At 37.8% G+C, this 17812-nt stretch overlaps 1 protein-coding gene across 1 annotated transcript in view; it reads right to left on the reverse strand.

Moving 5' to 3' along the window:
• The window catches only part of LOC135472122 (FHF complex subunit HOOK-interacting protein 1B-like), a 39761-nt gene that overhangs the window by 14313 nt on the left and 7636 nt on the right, over positions 1-17812 (reverse strand). The window contains 7 exon segments of the mRNA XM_064751481.1: positions 660-739; positions 1739-1906; positions 7805-7852; positions 9512-9598; positions 9868-10026; positions 10694-11300; positions 11302-11581. Coding sequence (XP_064607551.1) covers positions 660-739; positions 1739-1906; positions 7805-7852; positions 9512-9598; positions 9868-10026; positions 10694-11300; positions 11302-11486 — 1334 coding nt within the window. The 5' untranslated portion in view covers positions 11487-11581.

Here is a 17812-nt window from a genome sequence, read left to right on the forward strand (position 1 = left end):
ATTTGACTGATGTTTAACGCTGTACTCAAGAAGATTTAATTTTTATGACTGTGGCCAGCAACTTGCACAGATACAAATGTAATGGTGAGAGACGTGCATGACACTTCAATTTTTGTTTGATTCACTGCTCTGCATTGACTTTTCTCTTGTCAGGCTTACTGGCACTGATCATTTCGTCAGAGCTGTGGACCCTGTTGAAAGTGTTAGGAAAAGCATTTTTGCAGATCTAATTTTGCCACTGCTACGATTACCCTGAATACTTCTGCATAAAGGGACTAAATGATATCTGAAGCACGTTCTTCAACACTGAAGGTATGTTTGGCCACAAAATTGAAAGCTTAAATACAATAGGTTCATTGACAACGGTCATGTCCCCTAAATGACGTCCTAACAGTGTTGACTTGTTCGGGTCGAAAATGAAGAAGTCTTGCGACAACATTTTGATTATGGGAATGTCAAGTAAATATACAGACTTCACAAAAATAGACATGCATGGATATGACTTAAACATGGTTGTAAACTTACTGGGCCTACCTGTCGACGTGACAGGTTATGTTTTTTGTGACTTGTCACTGATAAAAATTGCCTGTCGCTCACAGGTAGATAGGCGTTATTTCAACCCCTGCAACTAACTGAAAGAGCTGTTAATGACGTCCTACCTGAAGACAAGCTGAAACATGACATCCTCGCAGTTGAGCTCCACCAGGGTTTTGAAAAGAGACAAGGATGACACACACAGCTGTAACGAGACAAAATAGCCCTTAAAGTCATAGAAAAACAAGCAGGAAAGGTTGGCCCGGTGTCAGTATAATGTGACAGGGTGGGGTGTCATGTCTCGTGTTTTCGGCATAATACTTCAGTGGCGGCAGCACTTCGGCGGCATGGACTCGCCTGGCCACATGAAGACACAGTCGATACACACATCTCATGACTTCTTGTCGTCATACAACTGAAAAATTGTTAAGTACGACATTAAACCCCAAGCATTCATTCACTCAATGAGTCAATCAAAGGGTCATAGCTAAGTCGTTTGGGTAAATAACAAACCACTGCACACAGCATCAAACAGGCTTAAGTTTCTGTGATTACCAGGTAGGGTAAAGTCGGGAGCTTCGGACGTCCGGGTAACATCAGACAGATTTAGCTTTAGCTGTGACAGCCTTGATAGTTCTCAACCAATAATTCTAAAGTACAGGAAAGGTGTACATCGCAAGTGCCTGGGCCAACATGTATGTTCACAATTTCCACTACTCTGTGGATTTCAGTTAACAACTATACGTGAAGAGAATACTTAGTATTTTGCCCAAGTGACCTGATACTGGCTGCTTGGAGACTTGAGTGTTGTCAAGCCCTCCCATTTATTTATATATTTATTTCATTGGTGTTTTATGCCATACTCAAGAATATTTCGCTTATACGCCGTCGGCCAGCACTATGGTGGGGGGAAACTGGACAGCTACAGGCCGGGGAAAACCCACAACCATCCACAGGATGCTGGCCAACCTACCCACAAAATTAAGGAGAGGAAGCCACCATGAGCTGGATTTAAACTCACAGCAATCGTATTGGTGGGAGGCTCCCGGGTCATTGCGCAACGCTGGCCTGCTAGCCCTCTCGACCACGGAGGCCCCTAAAGTCCCTCCAAAAGTCCCGATACGAGCAGACATGGAGGAGAAAAATTCGCTGAGAACGACATAATATTTTAACAGTAAATATGAGAAACCCAAACACTGTTTACCCTTGAGTTGGTGTTGATCCGAGCGATAAACGAGTCGAGGACAGTGATCTCATCATACTTGCCCACTATGACGAACTTAAGAAAGGCACGGAGGAGTGCTGGCTCTGTGATCCTGCGGAGAAAGAGCTCCAGGTACGCAGTGGCTGCGATGATCTCGTCACGCGAATTCTGTACAACACAACAGGTGATAACAGGGGGTTAAATCCAGTGTAACAATGGCAATCATAAACCAGGTTTCCAGAACAGTACTCCTTCATACCTCCACGAGTTACGAGGGCAACGAGAGCTAACTGAGGTCATCTTTATCTTTTAGAAAGCTTCGGCATATACAGTGAATAAGTTACATATATTATTTCCTGGAAATTCTGCACAGTGTAGTACGGAAAGATGATTTAATAGCTGGTGAAAATTCATATGAAATTATCTGTGATTTGCTGACAATAACTTGTAATTTCCTCTGATTAATCTATCACCAACTTAGTACAGCAGAGTGATCAGTTGGAGGAACATTCAATGTAATTATTACAGGTGATTTTATTCTACTGTATATCCATTTTCTTGCTAATTTTGTTTTATTTAGCCCTTTACATTTGGGTTATATTGCCGTATTGGGCCATGATTATGAAAAAAACTTACAAAAATGTCAATCATAATGTTTTGTTAAATGTATGGCTGGAGGCTACAATACGTATCACATCCCATCAATTTTTTCTAATATTACTCTAAGAAAACGTTTTTACATTTTTTGTGTGTTGTGGAAGTTCTCCAAGCATGGTACAAATGTATTCTAGAGCCCCTCACTACCAGTACACCATGGAGATGCTATGTGATACCTGGTAACATGTGGAGGTAACAAATAGAGCATGTAGAAATTGATGTGTGTCCTATGGGAACTAAAATACTGTACCTGTGTGTATTTAAATTAGTTTATACCATCATTTTAAACAACAATAAATTATGATTTATAATAACCCAAATAACGATGTACAGGATATACCCAACATATAGCTTTATCCTGACGACTCATTTTTAAAGGCAAAGAAAACACTGTTATGAAATATATACCAGATTAAAGATCATTAACCACTCTTCAGGAAAAATAGTTCGGTCTATTTTTTTAGAATTTTCCAACCGAGTAAAATGGTTTTAAAACATTAAATTCTACGGAGGTCTCTGGTAACCTGAAGGTATCCAGATTTTTTGCCTAAAATGGTTCATTTGAAGGTCCATTCGGCATAGGTATTTATCAATCTATATGTATATGCATATGCATTGTGAATGATGAACGTTAGCTGTCTACGTATCTTAGCTGGCAAAACCCTGGTGTGACGTCACTGGTCTCAATATGTTTAGAAAAGGCCATAGAATCCAAACTTTCAAATGCATGTAGGTAGGTTGAATAAATTCTAAAAGAAAATAAATCAAACTACTTTTTTCAGCAGCTTTTAATGGCCTTTCATCTGAGAAAGACTTCAAGTTTTCCTTCCCTATAACATAATACAGATACATTATCAACAAAAATGGGAACATCTAAGCACATCAAATGTTGTTTCACTGAAGTCATTACCATCGGTTCAATAAATTTAAAATCTACATTTAATATTAATGGAAATCTACTGTGTTATATGCACAAATGTTAATGTGAATTTTACTAGTGAAATAAGTGCAGGATTACCAGGGCTACAAGAGGAATTATATCAATGAGGAAAGAAAACCAGACTACAGATAAGGAAGTAAAATCCTCTGCACTGAATAATACAGAACTACAGCTATTTAAAATAACTGATTATTCATACATGTATCATATGATAATAGTGCATTGTATTTTACTATACGCAGTCTACATCACCATGCACACTCATGGTATACGGCCAAAGAAAACACATGAACACAAGCACATACACATAGCTGAAACCAAACTGAACACATGGCCCATTCCCAAATGATGCTAAAATATGAGAAGCTCAACCAAAGAGTATGAGGTACGCAGCAGATGATATCCAAACACAAGATACCAAAGCATTCATTTCACATCGGTTATTCGTAACAATCGACAACACTTTGGGGCTTTTCTCAACACAACATTAAATGAAACTTGCTTAAAATATTTAAAGGTAATATATTCTGTTGTTGTTAGAAAATTGTGTTTAAATATATGGTATAAATTTTTTATATAGAAACTTTTACTTACAAAACAGATCACGATGAAAATATTCATCAACCTTATAGACATAATAAACGCTACTTAGGGGTTCATGCAAGAAAAGGAACTTTCACAATCATATTGGTGTTTTCATCCTAAAGGGTTATGAATAATATTCCTACAAATTATTTAACCTATCCCTTTGTCTGGGCACTATAGTTACTTTCCACCAATAAACTCCATGTGCTAGAATCAATAACCAATATGCATCAATGCATTTATGTACAATACAGTACATAAGTAAAACCCCACAGTCTACAAAGGAAAATGCATTTAAACATTGATATATGTAGATGTATTCAAATGATAACACTTTTGGCTGAAATTAGTGAAAAGGAAACTCCCTAGCTTCCTTTCCAAGTCATCAGATAGAAACATTTATAATGAAGTGCTTACATCCACATAATAGTTGACAGTTAGCTTGATCCTCCCTATATTGGTTTATTTTAAACTTCCCCGGAGTACTTGACACTCCTTGATACATGCTTACTTAACATGATAACTTCTACATCAGGAAAAGAAAAAAGTTTTTTCTGTTTTTTCTAATGTGCAGCTGTTGCAGGAGTGGCACATAGATGGTTTTGACTGGTCGGAAAAGCAACACGTAGTCAAATTACATTAAACTGTTAATACTATAAACACATGTACATGAACAGACACAGGCCTTTTGGCAACCAGTATTCTGAGAGGATACGGGGTGCAGAGAAATGATTTACATAGCTTTATGAGGCTTGCATCTTTAGTGACACAAACAAATCATTTTACCAACTGAGCACAGAAGGGTGATTTATAGGTGAAAAAAAATCTGTGAAATTATATGTGATTACTGTAAATAAGCTAGCAGTGGAAATTAGTCCTCTACATGTCCATTGTATGTGTGTGTATCAAATCAAATGTGTCAATGTCCTGCTGTAGTCAATATACAGATGGCCTATCAAAACATTCTGTGGAAGGTGGAAATGGCTCAGCTAGACATGATCTTGCTGCATGTTAAGTGGTCAGGGTAATGCTAGCCACTGTTAGTCACATTGGTTTAGGGAAAACACTAATGTAGGGGGAGAGATTAGAGCATCTTGATAAATAAATAAGGCCATACAAATGACAATTTTTGTTTTATGGGCAAAATGAATCTTTTCTCCATGTCAGAGGAGGGTATGAAAACAAACAATAAAATTGAAAAACCGAATAATTTGTTGGAAATGTGACCGTCCCAGAAATTGTTCCTGTTAAAGATGTATAAGAAAAAAAACTGGAAAATCACAAAAAGCATTGAAATCAAACAAAATAAAAAGAAGAATTTTCAATTTAGTTTTCATTCCATTTTTGGATTTTTTTAGTGTCAGCTCACCCATAAAGCACAAAATAAAATTGATGTCACCTAAGAAAAAAATCTGGAACAAGACCTAGTGTAGTCAGGATACTACAATGCCAAGCCCTATGTTATTTCGATATCGCTGTATATGCACTGATGCAAAGCTGTCGGACAGAACCTGTACATCTATCTATACCCCTGAATGATTAGTAGGGAAGATTTAAGCTTACAAATAGTTCATGTAATCACACCACACACTGAAGCTCACATGCATGACCAAAGCACACTTGAATGGCCAATACTGCTTGTGTAGTGCTATCCAAACACAGGTAGCAGGTATATATATATACAGAAACATGTACATATGTGTATATTTGTGATATGAAGATGTCAATATAAATTAATACATTGTATGCACATAGTTGTATTAATGCAAATATCCCTTCACCACAGGTAACTATATTGAGGGGAAAATTGTAACAACTATCTTTATACGCAGCAAAAGCATAAAGCATTTTAGCATCTAAAGTAAAGTATACACCAACATGTAGTTATTGTATTATAAAAATTTTAAGTTAAATGATCATAAGTACATGTAGCTACAGGTAAGCAGAAACCATGGTAGTGAAACATCAAAAGGGTTATCCAGGGGCAGGGTTGTCTACTACTTGGTCTATTGATATAAACATATCAACATAACCAATTGGACACTAAACCACAGCAACTTTATGGAATGGATCTGATCGAATCCCCAGCAATAATCTGTATACATACATGTACACAATTGCAATAACAGCAAGCCAGCTGTATAACGTGAAATACACATGTGTATGTGCCAGTAAAAACCATAACATCATCTGTCACTTATCTCTATATGCAATTCAATAATATGGTTGATAAATATACACCAGGGAACGCATATATTCACTGTGTGAACAGAACAGAATAATGCAATCACATGTAACCTTTCATGATATAAGCCTGGTGAAGAGAAAAGAACAACAGTTTTATACATTGCATGTATGAGTACAGAATGTGTAGATCACGCTGTTATGTAAAGAACAGAATAATGGATATACACTGTAAGGGTAATGAAATATGGGATGTGTACAGACAAGAGTGAAGAACAGTATAATGAATGTATATTGCAAATGCAATGAAATAAGGGTTATGTATAGATAAGCAGACAACAGACTAATGGATGTGAACTGTATACTGTAAATACATGTATATTGTAAATAAGGGGTGTACACAGACAAGAGAAAAGAACAGAATAATGGATATATATTGTAAGGCCAATGAAATACATGATGTGTAAAGACAATGGTGGAGAACAGAATAATGAATTTATATTGTAAATGCAATGAAATAAGGAATGTGTATTAATGAGCAGACAACAGAATAATGGATGTAAATGGTATATTGTAAGTAAATGGTGTGTATAGACAGGAGCGGCGAAAAGAATAATGGATTAAAAACTACATGTATATTGTAAATAAGGGGTGTGCATAGACAAGAGAAAAGAACAGAATAATGGATATATATTGTATATGAAATGAAATAAGGGATGTGTACAAATGAGTAGACAGAATAATGGATGTTAAATGTATATTGTAAATGAGAGGTGTGTATAGACAGGAGTGTAGAATAAAATCACGGATATAATCTGCATATTATAAATAAGAGGTGTATATATAGACAGGAGTGTAGAACAAAATAATGGATGGAAACTGTAAATTGTGAATAAGATGTGTGTATAGACAGGAGTGTAGAACAGAATAATGGATGTAAACTGTAAAAGTACATGTAGATCAGTTAATCAGGTTGAAGAGAAATAAATGGATTTAAATGTACTGGTTACACACATTATCAATATCCATAGAGTAGGAAAATGCGCAAGCATGCACAACACTGGACCAAATGTACATACATGTATGTAATACAGTATCTCAAAGTTTAAAGTAACTAAAACGCAGACACTGAGAAAATCACAAGCACTGCCATGTTTTCAATCTTAACCAATCATTCATGAGATATTTCTACACCCTGAGATGACAGTTATTTCTGCTGAAGTCATGCAAACACAGCTTTGCCCGATAAAATGCAATAGTAAAGACAAAACTAATGCTCAACTGCCAAAGTGAAGTGCTTCAAACAAAAACAGTACAACAAAAGTACTGGTGACAATCAAGGGATCAGCCAAGACACCAAATAATGGAGACCACAGCAGTGTTAAAATAATAATGAATGCTGGAAGGGCTGATTTTGACACATAGGTGTCTGGTTTTGGAAATAAAAAATATGCTTAGAAATGGGACATTTCATGGAGACATGGACAATAATGACAAAAACTAAAAACAAATGTGAGAATCCTCACCCGAAATACTGACTACACAGCTGGCTTAATAATAAATGAGCATTTTGAGTATGTAGTATGAGTTAACTAGAGCATCAACCACAGAGATATGAGAGCACATAGCCCACAACAACACACAAGTATGCAAGGATTACAAGAGGCATGCTGTCAGTGCACTAAATAGCTCAAACTGACCACAAATAACCTGGACTCTAGCAGTGGCAGTGGAACCCCTGCTACATCCTGCAGCCAATCAGAAGGGAGGAGAAAAAAAATAATAAAAATATGCAAATTACTGTTAAAATACTTCATAAATATATTTTTAATTAGATAATACAAAAAAATTACAATGTTACAAAGTTTTTAAAGAATATGAAAATAAAAATGTGCTATTGACAAGAACACAATTAAGTTTAGACTTTACATGAATATCATTTTATTTAGATAAAATGAAACAAGAAAAAAATCCACAAAGCATAAATCGAAAGCTTTACTAAGCACTACATAGTGTAAAAATACACTGAAAGAAAATCTGTGTTAGGCAACAGAGCAAAAGATTTGTGTAAAACATACTAGACCTTAACACACAAACATTAAGCAGAGATTGAAATTGTTTATACATATATATTCAATAACAACAAAGGGTTATTACAATGAACTGCATGTATACATGTATTTCACCTATAGTTTGGTATGTAAAATGCACTTTCAAAAGCAGATAAAAGGTCTTAAAATGATACTTTTTATGCTAACACTTAAAGTTTGTCTCATAATAACTTAATCAAACTTTGCATAATATTCTTAAGAGGCCATAAAAAGCAAATGAATAGATCAGAATTAAGCAAAATATGTCACTTGAAAAATGCTACACTTCAGGAGATTTACAGTATGTTATCCCCACCCCCCCCCACCCCCCTAAAAAAAAAACAACCAAAGGAAAACAAAACACTCGTAAACATACAAGTTATTACAGGAAGTGATCATAACCACAACGCCCACCACACATCCATTGTCAGCTACACTCTAAGATTACTTTTGACTATTTAAAAAGGTAGTTCAGGTGTTCGTTAATAGAATAGGGAGACTCATAAGCTTAACGATGAGTCAGCAAAAGGAGAAATTAATCAGAGATACACAGACAGCCATCATCTGTGAAGCTTTTGTTGTCTGGACTTCCCTATCCACAGATCCATGCGATTCACGTCAGTTCAAACAGGATATTAATTAATCATTGTTTCTATTTGTGTTGATATTGCTGATAAACTGGTTTTAGGCTCTCCACCTATTGATAAGATCAGGTGTCTAATTCACAGCTGTATGAATGCTACCAGCCTACAAGTCACATAATCGCAGGTGAGGTAACAAAACACGAGACTATGATGTCATTCTCGCAGTCACCTTGTCATATATAACGCTTCAACTGCAAATCAGCAAACACACATCCTGCTTTAGGCAACTTTTATAAATTTTAATGACATCTTATGGCTTATTATTTCTGCAGAACAACTCTATACTTACAACTTGTACTTACTTAGCACATTTCTTTTAAATGAACGAATGAATCAAAACTATGGTCAAAATGGCAATACTTCAGCCGTATCATTGCAAACATTTATTTCAAGGTGGTAATTTACTGCCTTTTAATTAATCCTTACCTATTAGATATCAAAAGCCAATAAAAGAAACAGTACATTTTTAGATTATACAGCATCTTTCATTCAATCCAGTTTATTGGATAAAAGTAGTTGAATCAACACTGAACTTTTCCCTTAATGAAAAGGTCACTGGGGCGTGAAAACTGAAAACTTTTTCATTTTTCATGAATAACATCCGATCAAAAAAAAAACTGCATACGTGAAATAGTTAAGAGAGTATAACAGGGGTGGGACCGAGTCGACTCACCTGATGTAGGGCTGGGCCTAGGACAGGGACCAAGAAACCATTGTAGATGTAACTGATGAGCTGATCCCGCACTAGGGAGTGGGCCACCTTAAACCAGACAACATACATGAAGGCTTAACAATACAATACCAAGTGGTCCATTTTAGCTGTACATGTATTTAATTGCACAAATGCAGCCAAAATCTGTGTGATGGAAAGTGAATGTGAAAAATATATTACATGCACAATAACCTTTAATATTCCATAATGCTATAAATTGACCTTTTTTTTTCAAGTCTCATTTTCATGCTCTGAAACAAAAATTTTTAATAGTGCACCTTCACAGGTGAGGTACAGGTTAAGTACATATGATTCACCTGGGCAACAGCATTACAGAACTCCAGAGAGTAGAGAAACATCTGCAGGTCAGGCATCTGGCTGATGTCTTCTGGTGACAGTTGATGCCAGTCATCCGATGGGATGTTTAGCTTGCGTGGCAGTGATGAGTACAGACCGCTGAGGCCTGTCGCAAGCACCTGCAACAAAACATATCAACATTAATAATGATGTAAAATACAAGTAATGCAATGACAGTAAGAAAGTCATCTTGTTGCATGAATTCCATGCATGATGCATATCTTCATGGGCTGCTAGACCAAGACGTGTATCAAACTGGTAGATAACACGTTTATGTCTTACCAACTTCAGGTAAGACCATGCCAACTTCATGCCAAGGCCCCGGTAACAGCAAGGGCAGGCAAATTTTCAGTTGCAATGTCCAACACTGTAGCTAAATTTTATATTTTTTTTTCTTCATGAAACTAAGGTAATACCAGTTTCATTTCACAGTTTCATGAGTGAGCCAACATTGAAAAATCAAAAATGGAAAAAAAAATACAACTGAAATTCAACCTTTCCATTTTGCATGATTTTGATGTTTTTAGGGTTTCAAGTTTTATGTTTATACACTCCTCAACATTACGAAAAGATTTACCCTGCTGATAAAACAACAAGTAATAATTGGTTCACCTTTATGAATGAGTATTTAGAATGGAGCCTTTTAAAAATATGTACATGAACGAACATGTGCCATAACTGTACCACCATCTTTTCCACATTGTTACCTCCATGTACTTTCCAAACAAAGAGAGCATTCACTGAAAACGGAAAATATAACATTATCGGCATTTTTATATCACATACCGGACAGAAATGGGAGTTCTCTGCAACATATCTTCCTATGTTGTCATGTTTGGCTGAGAGCGCCATGATGAGCAGGAGGGCGTCTCGAGCTTCCTGGCCGACTGTACCCTCACGATGGACGTACGGGATCAACAGAGAGAAGATGAGGAACTTTGCCGGACCGTGGTCAGCGTCGGAGAGGAAGAAACTCTCCAGAATGAGAGTCTGTTGGGAGAGACAGATACAAAGCTGGTGTAGCACCAGTACCATGCGACGCTCCAAGTCCCTGGATCTGTACTGCTCCAGGGATTCTGCACACTGACCCAAAAGCTTCAGCAGAGGGTGAATGATTGGTTTGTGAATGAGTAAAAGTTGCTTTGATTGGCTGATGAGCATTTCATACATTTTTAACTGTTCAATTTTTAACCGTTCTCCGTAGTCTATAACCTCTGAGCACCAGGTGGAGAACTTCTCCAGGATCTCATGCTCTAGCAGGTAGAGCAGGATGGTGCCTGGCATGCCATTGGCACTGTTCTCTGAGACAATCAGATAGACCATCTGCTCAACATTGTGTATAACCGTTTCTACATCATCAGATTGCAGACTCGGCTTCACCTTTCCTTCAGTCCCCCAGCTCCAAGGTCTGAGGCTGGATGATGTTCAGGGCCTGCTTCCAGTGAATCTTAAAGACTTCCAAGCAGGTGTCAGGGTCTGTGTCCCCAGGAGAGTTGTTTCCTGACCCCAAAGGTTTCTCCACAGCCGTTACCCCAATGCCAGCATCTGGGCGGCCACTCCCTTTTCGAAACCAACTCATGGCTCATTTATTCCAAAAGCTGTATGCCAGAGGACATATTGCCATGTATCTTAAATATCTGGATGGGCTGAGTACCTTTAACTAAGACATCATTCCTGAAAAGATAAAATAACAATCCTTTAAATTTTGTGAAAATATGTATTAGTTGGGGGGTGCAAACATATCAAAGCCAGTTGCTGACAAACCTTCCCACCCAGGACTGAAGAGAAAGCCAGCATGAGCTGGATTTGAACTTATAACGATTATATTGGTGAGAAAATCCTTGGTTATTGTTCTGTGTTAGTATGCTAGCCACCAGGCCATGGAAGTCCGCTACATGTATTTAAAGGTAGTCAAAAGCTTTATATGTTTCTGAAAGTGCATTTTCGCATACTCCTACAGTAAACTGTATATATATCCAATGTGTAATGGTAGGCCATTACCCAGATGATTTACAAATGTAAAATCATTAGTAAAGGCATCTTTATGACCCTCAGAATTGAACTCTACCAGATATAAATGTACATCTTTACACCTACATGACAGACATGCTTCCGGGAGCGGTGTCAAGAGTACATGTACATGTGCATATAAAGCAAAACCATCCAGATCTTTAAAGATCTGAGTTATACATGGACAGGTAACTAAAAACTATAATGCAAATTACATGTAACTCTCCCACTGCCTGATTCATACCTGAATCACAATAGATCACTCTGTGAAGAAGAGCAATGTTGTTTAGCAGGTACATGTACATGTGCCTTACTGCCCCTGATGGTGTAGGAAAGATGGCTGTGATGATGACGAGCCAACTTGACTGCATTGTCATTGACACTCCATCCATACTGATCAAGGCCTTGATGCAAATAAGAGGATGGAAAATAACGGTCGTGTCATAGGTAATGATTTCAGTGATGTGGGCGTTTAATTAGCAGGTAACAACCTATGTCACACCTGACCTCGTCTGGCCTTCCACTCGATTAACCTTACATGAAGACCTAGAGACAGTGTCCTATGAGTTATCTGTTCATTAGGATGCAGGTAAACAAGTAAGTATGTTAATATAACAGCGCATCCGATACAATGCTATTCATTTGGGAGGAAGCAACACAATAAAATACATGTAGTTCCTACTACAATAGTAAGCAATGCATACATGTACATTTATTTATTTTATTCATTTGATTGGCATTCTACGCTGTAAATATTTCAAGAATATTTTCACGATGGCAGCTAGCATTATGGTGGTAGGAAACTGGGCGGGGCCCAAGGCAAGTCCAAAACCATCCGCAGGCTGCTAACAGACCTTCCTAGGTGATGCTGGAGAGGACATCAGCATGAGCATAAATGTACAACATAATAAAGTATACATCACCTTGTTGACCCAGGCAGGTTATTTTTAAATGGTTTCTCATCAGTATCCAAAAAGTTAATGTTACAGTGCTGCCTTCTTTTCTACTTTAAAGGGCACATAAACAAACTCTGGAATAAAGATCCTATTCTTATGCAATATTAAAGAAATTTATGTAAAAAAAAAATTTTGAGGCATAATTTATATCTAGCTTTTTCTCCATCAATGGTGAGAATTTTCCAGGAATGACAGCTGTCACCATTGACAGTCACACCTATAGTCTACCCTAATACTTCAACCTTTTCATCAGCCTCTGCAAACAATATTTTGAAATATTCCGAGAGAACTCTACATGTAGGGTGTACAGAAATAATTTGCACAGTTTTATGAAGCTTGGATCTTAAATAACAACAAACAAATATTTTTCAGCATCATTTTCAGATAATTGTATGCATAAATTCTACTGAAATAAGTCCTTTGGTGGTTGACAAGGTTCAAACTATACAGTGAGTGCTTTCCAGACACATCCATGGAGCCGTGAGAAAATTATAGTTTTTCCACCCCAAGAAGAAGCTCAGGACACCTCCTAAATTCAATATGAATGATTAAAGACAAAACATTTAATTTATCCTTTAACCACAACAGGACACAGCCTAGAGAAGTTTTCCAAAACAATGTACATGTACCTTTATACGGTTTCCAATAGATTCCCATCGTTTGTGCCGTTATCAATCCCTCAGCATTAATATGTACATGCTGAGCAGCAAGACAGACATGACATTATCTCTGTAATGTCGCCTCACTGAAGTACATGTGACACCCAACAGGACGCCTACATACGTGTATATGTATATCCCTGTTAATACACAACACCCTTACCATGAATACCAGTAGTATACAGACATTGGGCAGACATGACAAACATGCACTTACACTTTCTTGTGTATGATAACCGGGAAGCAATTATACCCACACTAGAGGACCTTTTACTAAGCAATCAAGAATAACCCAGCTCATGGAAGAACAGACATGAGGAACCACTCAGCCAATCAAGTGTTTTCAAGTGATCTACACCTACATGTGTACATATATATAGACAAGAAGAATCTAAATGAATATATGCTAGCGCAGAATAATGACCCAGGAGTCTCTCACCAATACGGTCGCTGTGAACAATACGGTTCTCTACAGCCGTACGTGGGAAGGTCTTGCAGCAACCTGTGGATGGTCGTGGGTTTCCCCTGCCCGGTTTCCTCCCACCATAATGCTGGCCGCTGTCGTATAAGTGAAATATTCTTGAGTACGGCGTAAAACATCAATCAAATAAATAAATAAATAAATCTAAATGAATATAAAAATAATGCATTTTCATTTTGCCTTTTCTATAATGTTTTGAAAATGCCCACAGAGCAGTGTTTTGTAGATATTTTTACATCATGCAAGAGAAGAATGTCAGTACATCTGTACATGTATACATGTGTAGTTTAGGAATCATAATTTTAATCATAAAATTTATTTATTTATTTGATTGGTGTTTTACGCCATACTTAGCCATAACGGTAGCCAGCATTATGGTGGGAGGAAACTGGGCAGAGCACGGGGGAAACCCACGACCATTCGCAGGTTGCTAGAAGACCTTCCCACGTACAGGTGAGAGGCTCCTGGGTCATTATGCTGCGCGAGTGCGATAACCAACCTTTCATCATAAAAGGCCACGAGAACAGAATAATGTTAAAGATACATTTGCTTCCCAGAAGGCTATGTAAATTGTTTTAAATGAAAATGACAGCATGGTATTATCAAATTTAGTTAATGACAGAATTACAGATACAAATACATTAGGGGACTTCATGACTGAGTGGCTAGAGTGCTAATGCAGCACAAGAGCCCAATGTGGTCACTGTGAGTTCAAGTTCAGCTCATGCTGGCATCCTTTCCAACTGTATTTGAAAAAGTCAGCCAGCAACCTGTGGATAGTTTGGGGTTTCCCTTGGGCACTGCATGGTTCCATTCCCCGTAACACTGGCCAGCTTCGCAAGTCAGAAAATTTTTCTTCAGAACAGCGTGAAACATCGAATAAAGAAATCAATAAATATGTATATTATTTTTTTTTTGCATAAGAGACACTGAAAGTGGCACAAAAAATGTGTGAAGTAACGGTATATCCCTTGTACTAGCCATGCCCTCAGGCACTGGCAATAGGATTGATCTAGTACATGTACATGTACTTACACGCATCACACCATGAAATTATGCACATTTTGAAAAGTAACACAACCAAATGTTAAAGCTTTTGTTAACTGACATTGGACCAAACTACCCCAAATGCTGGTAAAGGCATTTGGGAATTGTCGCTAAATGAGGATGATTGGGATGTCTTAAAAGGCTAGAGTGCATCGGAAATGGCACCCTGTGGGTTATTTCGACTTACACAACATGTGCACAGGTGTAACCCTAGATACCAGTCATTTCTAAGCTTCCCTACCCTTTTAGATGGACCTTTTCATACACCTAGTTTGCTCAGGAGAGCAAAAAGCACACCATTGTATATGTGCATATTCTGTCTGCTATAAACAGAGTTGTGTATCAATGGCGAAGACAGAGTGAGTACAAACCAACACTTGGCAGATACATGTATACTTCTGGCACCAGTACTTTACAGTGGTACACTGAGAGATGCTATAAAACCTTCAGATGAAGTGGGTAAATATGTAGAGGTGTGTATACCAAAATAACTGTAATCACAGTCATAGAAATGTGTGCAGGCTTACGGGCATGTCAGATCTCCTATTAGGATTCCTAGATGGATTTACCCCACGGTCAAACTGGGCCAGTTGCCCATTCATAACAGCTAAATCCGAATTCCTCACATCTACTTCATCTGCCCACCCTGTACTTTCTGCTGATCAGCCTTGCAGGCAGCCAGGCTTCCTGAAACCCCAGTCTGTCCCATAGGGCTGGGATTGCAACCCAAACATGAAATACATGTATACACACAGCCCCAATTATGATCCAGAAAAAACAGCCTGACACATTAGCACCGTTTTATCAAGCGTTATTAATAGCTAGGCTGGTCCACATTCCCAAACTGGTTACTAAAGTGATGAAGAACAGGCTGACAAATGCTTTGCTAAAACAAGTTCAAAGAAATCATGATAAATTACATAGCACAGCATGTTTTTTGGCCATCATCATTTGGATCCAGCAGAATGCTGAACATGAACTTTTTTGGCCATCATCACTTGGATCTGTGAAGCTCCTTTGAAATAAACTACCACTGCTGTATATGATGAAACTTCATAGTGATCTATGCAGAAAGATACAGGCTTAATACACAGATCAAAGGTACTCGACCTTGAATTTATATTCATTAATTAATATACTGTACAATAAGCTGTAATACATTTTTCTGTTATTGACTCGCTCATCCTTAGTCTTACAGAGCTTTTATCATCATGTTTTATACAAGGGTCCCACTCTGACTGGTTTCTGGCAGTGGAAAATGCTGTACCACCATTTATGCATTCTTATATTCATTGAGCATCCTAGGGATGTTACATCACCTGGCTGTTACCTGTATGGGATACCCACTCTTGACTATACACTCAGCACACCTGACTAACCAATCTGGCTTACATGTACATACCCACACCCCATGGATATCCTATATGTATAACAGTACTTGTATGTCACCTGCTGTTACCTCTATGGGATACCCACTCTTGACTATACACTCAGCACACCTGCCTAACCAACCCTGGTGACATGCACATACCTACACCACAATGATATCCTACATGTATAACAGTACTTGTATGTCACCTGCTGTTACCTGCCTGGATACCCACTCTGGGCAATGCACTCATCCAATGGATATCCCATAATACACCAAACTCAATGGATACAGCAGTCTACCCTTATAATATAGTGTCCTGGCCGCCACCTGCCTTGTTTGCCTATCTGGAATATCCACCACAAACTACATGTACACACCTCAGTCACAGCAGAGTTCATGATGTTAATATACACTCAAGAATTTTTCATTTATACACTGGCAGCCACTTATATAATTAACATGTAACCCCCCTCCCCCCACCATATTAAACCCCAGGCTAATATGCTAGCACTTCAAGTCAGAGGTCAAGCAGAACTGTATTTAACGAGAAAAAGCACATGCACAGGTTTTAAATGTTGTAAATTAGCATCCCTTTAAACTGAGACTACAGGTAAATCTTAAATTTACGCACACATTATTATGACTTCATGACAGTTGTACTAACAACCGGGCAACACATACAACAACCATACAATAAACATGCCTACAAATTTATGTGCTGGCTGATATGCAATAGATATAATTCAAATTCTTCAACTTTTTCGCATGTTTGTAAGGTATTTATTCAAGTATATTCTCAAGGCAGTATTCTGTGTAGACTGATGAAATTATACAGTTTGTGAAGCCCTGAAATTGGCCAATCCAGTCAACGTAGTTCAAATTAAAGTGTGGAAAAATTTTGCTGAAAGTTGCTCTTTTAGATGCGAAAAAGGTTGAGGAATTAGTGTACATGGTTAAATGCTTTTTAACCCATCTTCACCTTCAAGACCATTTACACTAGGATCTGACAGATTCACTCATTCAAAATATCTGGGTTCCAAGCTCATTATTCACTTATCAGACACGAATTATGTTTATAAATGGAGGAAGTCATGGCTGTGAAACTACTGCAGCTGATGTAACAAATCATAAAACTGAACGTCCTAATGAAAAGCAGGAGGTGAAACTGCCAGAGCTGGATTTGAACATGGAATGACCCTCAAGACATGAGATCATACAAGACTGAGTGAGAGCAATCCTTGTAACACTGGACACTGCAAGATCTACATGTAAGGCAGCGACAGAAAAACGTAGTCACATAATGTGGGTGGTCTCAACATCTCGCCACACTGTCAACTTTACATGTATCTCATTCCCCATTATCAGAGAGAAATGATCTGC

The sequence above is a fragment of the Liolophura sinensis genome, chromosome 8, assembly GCF_032854445.1.
Source record: "Liolophura sinensis isolate JHLJ2023 chromosome 8, CUHK_Ljap_v2, whole genome shotgun sequence".
NCBI classification, from domain to species: Eukaryota; Metazoa; Mollusca; class Polyplacophora; order Chitonida; family Chitonidae; genus Liolophura; species Liolophura sinensis.